The sequence below is a fragment of the Limulus polyphemus genome, unplaced genomic scaffold, assembly GCF_000517525.1.
Source record: "Limulus polyphemus unplaced genomic scaffold, Limulus_polyphemus-2.1.2 Scaffold5756, whole genome shotgun sequence".
NCBI lineage: Eukaryota > Metazoa > Arthropoda > Merostomata > Xiphosura > Limulidae > Limulus > Limulus polyphemus.
The window spans coordinates 18,087-25,659 of NW_013671366.1; the positions used below are offsets into that span (position 1 = coordinate 18,087).

General features: G+C 37.1%; 1 protein-coding gene across 1 annotated transcript in view; it reads right to left on the reverse strand.

Annotated features, from left to right (window-relative positions):
• The window catches only part of LOC106472946 (methyltransferase-like protein 7A), a 13,589-nt gene extending 10,951 nt beyond the window's left edge, over positions 1–2,638 (reverse strand). Inside the window, exon 1 of the mRNA XM_013933616.2 lies at positions 1,976–2,638. Within this exon, the coding sequence (XP_013789070.1) occupies positions 1,976–2,512 (537 nt within the window). The 5' untranslated portion in view covers positions 2,513–2,638. The remainder of the gene's footprint in view (positions 1–1,975) is intronic.
• Positions 2,639–7,573: the final 4,935 nt, after the last annotated feature.

Below are 7,573 nucleotides of genomic sequence, written 5' to 3' on the forward strand. Positions count from 1 at the left end.
TATTCACCATCAAGTGCACTCTAACCTGAAAACGTCTGCTGATTCCATTAAGCTCTGTTATGATAAGAGATCTACTGATGTCAGCTTTGTACCAGGAGACAAGGTGTGGTTGTATAATCCCAGGAAGACCAAAGGGAAGTCTCCTAAGTTGTCTTCTCCATGGGAAGGCCCATACGACGTAGTGGATCATCTCTCAGATGTGACTTTCCGGATAAAATGTGGTTGACGAGGTAAGCCAAAAGTGGTGCATGGCAACAGGCTTTGGCGTTATCCTGGTCCAGGACATTTCAGTTGGGATGAAGTGGACGACAGAACAAATGACGCTGCTGAAGACGTGTCACCTGAAGAAGCCACTGTCAAAGAAGAAACTCTACTCAGTTCTGAGAAGGGAAACGGCGAATGCTCTAGTATTTGCTAGATATAGGGTAGTTTGGTATACATAAGTGGGGATAACGTGACGCGAGAGATTAATGTAATGTCTGTGTAGACAGTGAGTAATTGAACTGCAGTCAGAGAGCACGAGAGACGTTACAGCGTTTGTTTAGCGCGATTGTTGAAGTTGAGTGTATCGGTAAAGTTATATTCGGAAAGAATAAACTAGTTTTATTAAGAAAGGACTTGTGTCGCTTAAGTTTCGTCGGAACGAAGTTACGGAAAGTTAATTAACAAACGGAGACGTAACATTATTTTATTTTAGGCAGAATTGAAGTAAATTAATCTATGACTAGTATGAGACCTTGGGCGTGGTCAAATGCAACAATCGAAAGGGTTAGACCTCCAGAGTCCAAAACTGTAATTAGATCTCAAATCGTTCAAGAGATGACGGAGCTATGAGCTAAAAGTTTGTACTTGAAAAAATATCGGAGCCATTTTATGAACCGCTATGCCGCGGTTAAAAATGCGATAAGCACAGTTAATTTATTTTGCCATTTTTCTTTAATCGTCACAAATTCTGTATCGTTTTGACGAAAAAAATTAAACAAAGAAGACTTCTGAAAATAACCAACAATCATGAAAAAAAGAGTGCAAAGTTTCTTTCAAAGAGATAATATAAAAAAAGAAAGAGCACGGCCTCATCTTTTCTTTTTTCGAAAACTCCGGACGCTAAACATTTTTTTTTCTTTTTACTTGGCCTTAAGCCTAATTATTATTTTTTTCACTAATAGATAAGCTTTTTCGAACGCTGCCTTCTCGTTTGTCATAAAACAGATGGTGCTCAGTGTGTTATGTTTACGACAAACTTTGTACGTCATAAAACAGAAATGGTGCTCAGTGTTTTCCGTTTACGACAAACTTTGTACTCATTCCATCAAATCATAGGGTGTAGCTTTTGTGACGTTTATTTGCACAAGCCCAGTAGTGCAGTACAGGTTGTTTGCAAATGTTATTTCAAGATGCCTGTTATGTGAGAGCTGCGTATTATTATTAGTTAGTGCAATATTTAACAATGACGTTGAAGTGTTTTAAGCCTCTTGTTTCTTTGTGAGAATGTAGCCGACTCGAGTGCTTATGTATCAGAGATTTGTTTGTTGAATTTACTTTAAAATTTCTTGAAATATTGAAGAAAATTATCTTTGCAATAGGCCGTCGCATAAATCTAAATTAAATACATGTGTAAAGCTATGTAATTGTAATATAAAAATTAGAAATTATTAGCTGTCGTTTTGTAATATAAATTTCAGTTGATTTGAAAGTTGAACTCAAAATACCACACCAACTTCATTAGTAAATTATTATATAAACTACAAAATATTCCTGATAAAATGTCATAGAATTCAAAATACACATAACTGCCCTAAATTAAAATAGAAAAAGTGTGTATATTGTAATAACGTACAGGAGCTTAAACTACAGTTAAATACCACAACAAGGTACAGTAGTACTAGTGCTAGTAGAAATAAGACAACTTAAGATGGTAGGTTAACGAAACACTGTATTCTTACTATTTTTTAGTGTAAACTACAAGTTTACTTACCGGGGTTAAAACACGAAACACTTCTTGCAGAATCCCGCGTATATCATCTACAGAACATAATACATGGGTAGAGACTACTGCATCAATACTGTTATCTTCAATTTCAGTCATAGCTTCTGCATCACACAAAAAGAAATTCTCCAATATTATATTTGGAAAATTTTGTTTTTTCTCATGAAAATTTTTCTGGAAATACGTACTTGGGTCGACTGCAATGAGACGTGTGTTATCTGGGTAAAATTCAAGGTTGGATCCACTTCCAATACCAATTTCTACAACTCTCAGCACTCCATCACCTTTTTTCCGTAGTTCTGGATCACTGGATTTCTGTTCTCTCAATTCATTGAATAATTCATTTTTATCTGTAGCAAACCATTGATCGAGTTTAGGCCCAACAAACTTTAAATAAAACCAGAAGAACCATAACTCTTGACTTTTTTTGCTGTACTTGAGAAATAAAAAAGATAGCACTATCAAGCCTAAAATTAGAAAAAACAAATACGTGAATACATATTGAAAAAACGAGACAACGATCATTGTAGAAAAATTAAAATGAATTACAGCTGTTCACATCCGCTCCTCAGTTCCTTTAGCAAACAGACGCTACTACGATCTACTCTCACGATAGTTTTACCGACGAACAGATAAAGTACTGTGGCGCAAGAGTAGATATGACGGACCATTTGAGACAAAACAACATTGAAATTTGAATAACGTTGATGTATTGAGCATATTCCATTGTGTCTGTGATCACTACATTTCAATAATTTAAAAGTATGTTTGGTCAGTATATAGACTGATGAAAATCGTTTTCAGATATCTGTTGTTAAACTTCTTGTTTATTAATATAATAAAACAGTTTTTTTTTTTTTCATTTTGAAACAAATTGAAGGAGATGTATTTCTAATTAACTAGCATTATTTTATTAAATCAAGATAAATGTTTTATATTCTGTAACTAATTTTAATTTTGACTAATAAAATCATATCACAATAACTGTTTTTTGTTAGGTCAAAGCCACACAATTAGCTATCTATCATCAGTGGGTATTGAATCATGAATATTAGCGTTAAAAGTCCTAAGCTTCGTGCCGAGCCCCTGGGGAACATATTAGAATGAAATTTTCATTTGTATCCAAACTGATCTTTTCTTCAATCCAGATATGAATACCGTCACATTCTTTTTTAATTAAGTAATTAATGTTTAAATAAAGATTTCGGGCATTTTTTGTGTCATATTCTACAACACACTTATTTTCATTTTATTGTAATGAGCTTCATTTTACTTGATGTATTTAAACGAAAATGCTTTGCTAGGTTAATATTTTACCTTGTAACGTTTATAGTCTTGTTATGTTTTATTATTATTTTGAAAATTGGAGATTAACCCGTATTAGTATCTGCTTGTTTGATAATTTCCCGTAAAAATTCTTTCCGAGAAACTTCAGCAATACAAGTCCTTTCTTAATTAAAACTAGTTTATTCTTTATCGTTACAAACTTTGTAATACACTTAATTTCCACAGTCACTTTAAACTTTTATAAACACACGCTATAATTCACAGCGATCCACACACTTTACTTCCGGTGCCTACTGCTCGCTTGACTCAATTATCTGTCTCCATATCTGTCTATCTTCAATCTTATCTCCGCTTTATTTGCCGGGTTTATATACAAAAAAAGAATAAATAGAGGGCGCCTAGAACAGACTAGAGTTGCCAAGAAAAGTCAAGATCCTTAAGGAATCTCACAACGTGTTACAAGCGTCACGTGACTTCCGCTGTGGTAACACAATGTTGTACCTGATGATTACAAAACCTTGTCGAAACGTTGTACATTTGCTGTTATGTTAAACTTATATTAAAGTTTTTCTTCATTATCCATTCAAGCCGTCTCCAGCCATTATTAATAATTTATGTTATCACACAATCTTGGTTCAGTAATTTTTCACTAGATGACAGCACGCTTTTGTGCATATTCACAGCTGCTAAGTTTAGTTACAAAATCGACTTAATCTGCCCAAAAACATTGAAAGTGTAGCCTGCTGCAGATTACCCCTAGATCAGCTTTGACAAGAAAAAACAAATAATTTTTACAATAACTTACAGATTATATTTTCGCCAGTTAACGCGATTATTCATAGATCAAGTTTGTATGGGTTGATTATTTGAATCCAATATTGCCAAGACATTTTGAAACAGTTAAAAAATTGGTTTCTTCTAAGTGGTAAAAATAATGTTACATATCTGCTTGTTTATTTGTTTCCGGTAGAAATTCCTTCTGAGTATCTTCAGTGATACAAGTCCTTTCTTGATTAAACCAGTGTATTCTTCCTTGATACAAACTGTTAGTATACAGTAGTTCCATAATCAGTACGTTTCTCGTCACTTTAAACTTAAAAACTTTTATAATGCACGCTATAAATCACAGCGATTCACAATCTTGATAACTTCGCTCTCGACGAGTGCAAAATACACACTTTACGGTTCACTAGCTCAAAACTAACAGAATCGTAAATTACACGGAACTCAAAGTAACTACTGCTCTCTCTCTCTCTTCACTAACTTTTCCATGCTGGCTTTCACTGCCAGGCTTATATACTAACAAAGAGAGCCTCTCCAACACACTCGGACTTCCCCGATCATTCGAGAAACTCATCACGCACCAGCAGCGTCACGTGACTTCCGCTGTCGTAATACTGCCCTTCCTTAGTATTCTTCGTCCAGAACAATAGCCACTTACATTAAACCAACAGATAATTAACAATAACTTAATTAAATGTACAGAATTTACAAATACAAAATTAAAATACAACAAAGTCTCTTAATTTTACAGGACGTTTCTTCTTCGTACTTGTCTTCGTCTCATTGGCTTCTGCTTCACGTGGGATTCATCTGCTCCATCAGGAAATGTCCCATTGTCAGTATCAGTCACACTAGTGGTAGTACCTTCATTAATGGCTTCACTGTTTTCCCTCTCAAAACCAGGTAGAGTTTTTTCTTCAACAGTGGCTTTTTCAGGTGACACGTCTTCAGCAGCGTGATTTGTTCTGTTGTTCATTTCGGTCCAACTGAAGTGACGTTGTCCTGGTCTTTCGTATGCCAAACAACTTGCAGCATTCATGGAACACAGCTGATTCAAAGTTACGGCCTTAATCTGAATGCAGTTCGTATGGCATACCAAACCTGTAGAAAAAATCACTAATAGCCGAAGCTACAGTTGTTGCTTCCTGATTTGGTATTGCATATGCCTCAGGCCACTTGGTGAAATAATCCATCATCACACAAACGTACTTGTTTCCAGCACGAGTTTGGGGCAATAGACATGCAAAGTCAATGGCTACTCTTTCCATTGGTGCACCAACTTAATATAACTTCATTGTAGCACGTCCCTTATGCTTGGGTCCCCTTTTAGCACAACATGTACTGCAGGTCCTGCACCATCCTTCCACATCTTGCCTCATACCTATCCAGTAAAATATCTGTCGTAAATGACTCAATGTCTTCTTAACTCCGAAATGTTCTCCTCTTAAAAAACTATCATGGGATTGAAGCAGCACAACTTCCCGTAACTTTCTCGGTATAACTATTTGCCAGGTCGTCACTTAACCATCTCCAGACAAGACTACCATATTCAAGCTTCAACTGGTTCCATTGTGCCCAATAGTTCTTTATCACAGGGCTTAAGCTAGAAACCTTCTCCCAAGCAGGGCGCAAAACACTTGCTTGTAGAAAATCAATTATTGGCTTCAAATCTTAATCTTTCTCCTGTTCTGCTTTAACATCTATATTTGGTTCTACTTCACCATCATCAACTTCTTCAGTCACTTTGACTTCAGCTTGATGTCACCTGGTTAGTTCAACCTCTCTTTTGCAACAATGCCTGCAGTCATTTGTGCAGGGTCTTTGGCTAAGTCCGTCGGCATTTCCATGAGATTTTCCTGGGTTAATCAACAAAGGAGTTGTATCGCTGAAGCTGCTTGGAAAGAATTTATACCGGAAATTAACAAACAAGCAGATATGCAACAAATTAGTGTCAGAGAGTGAGACGCAAAAGAAAAAAAAAGAATGGAAACGAGAAATGGCATATCAAAATACAACTTAGCAGATCTGATGGCAGCAATACAAAAACAGTAAAAGAAACAAGAAGAACGAGAAAAGAAACAAGAAGAGAGACAACAGCATGGCAAGAAAACCTGCAACAGTGGCAGCTCGAACAGCAAAATAAACAAGAAGAGAGATTACAGTATTTGATGGAAGAAAAAGAAACAAGAAGAACCAGAAAAGAAAAAAAAAGAAGAGAGAAACAGTAGTGGCAGCTCGAAAAGCAAAATAAACAAGAGAGACTTCAGCAGTGGTTGGAGGAGAAAGAAAACAAACAAGAAGAGAGACTACAGCAGTGGTTGGAGGAGAAAGAAAATACACAAGAAGAGAGGCTACAGCAGTGGTTGGAGGAGAAAGAAAATACACAAGAAGAGAAGCTACAGCAGTTGTTATAGGAGAAAGAAAATAAACAAGAAAAGAGACTACAGCAGTAGTTGGAGGAGAAAGAAAATAACCAAGAAGAGAAACTACAGCAGTGGTTGGAGGAGAAAGAAAATAAACAAAAAGAGAGACTACAGCAGTGGCAAGAAAACTAGTACCAGTGGCAACTGGAAGAAGAATTGAATACATTAAAAGACGATTTACTGTCCTTTACACAGGAATAATATATTAGCCAAGAGCCTAATTAGCCCCAGACAACAGGAAGCTCCTTGCAGACCCTGCAGCTAAACCCTAATGCAGACATATTCAGTCCTGCCAGAAGTCACATTCCAGACATGAGTGTCAGCAATAGGGGTGATCTAGTACGTAGGAAGCCACGGGAATTCGATGGGAAGGCACCTTGGGAAGCATATAGAGCACAATTTGAGCTCCTGACAGATATGAATGGATGGACAGTGGAACAGAAAGCGGTGTACTTGGAAACGAGCCTGAATGGACAACCACTGGAAATACTTGGACAGTTGTCCAAAGTCTACAGGGCTAGGTTTAGGACTAGAGTTTGTGCTAAAGGGGAGAGCCTGCAAGAGCTGGCACAGGATTTGGAAAGTATGGCACACAAGGCCTACCCAACTGCACCACCCAATGTCCTCAAGCTGTTGCTGAGGAATCAGTTTGTAGACGCCTTGGACAGTCCACAACTGAAGTTACAAGTAAAGCAAGCACACCACTCTACTAGTCAATAATAAGGCAAGAAATACAACCATCAAGAAAGGACATTCTCTCCCAGAACATTTAACTGACCTCTATAAGAAGAGCATAGTCCATTTGTCATCATCACAGGACTCTTCAGGTTAGGGAACATATGGCGAATTATGCAAACGTCTTTTCAAAAGGAGATTATAACCTTGCCTGCACAGACATTGTGGAGCACAGCAATCACTGTCCAATAAAGATCCCTCGGAAGATAATAGCTCCGGCAGAGCGACAAGAGATAGAGAAGGTAATGTATGGCCTAATTAAAGAAGGGATAGTCGAGAAATCAGATAGTCCGTGGTCAGCTCCCGTCGTGTGGCCTTCAGAGCTCTTAACAGTATAACCGATAAGGACTCATACCCC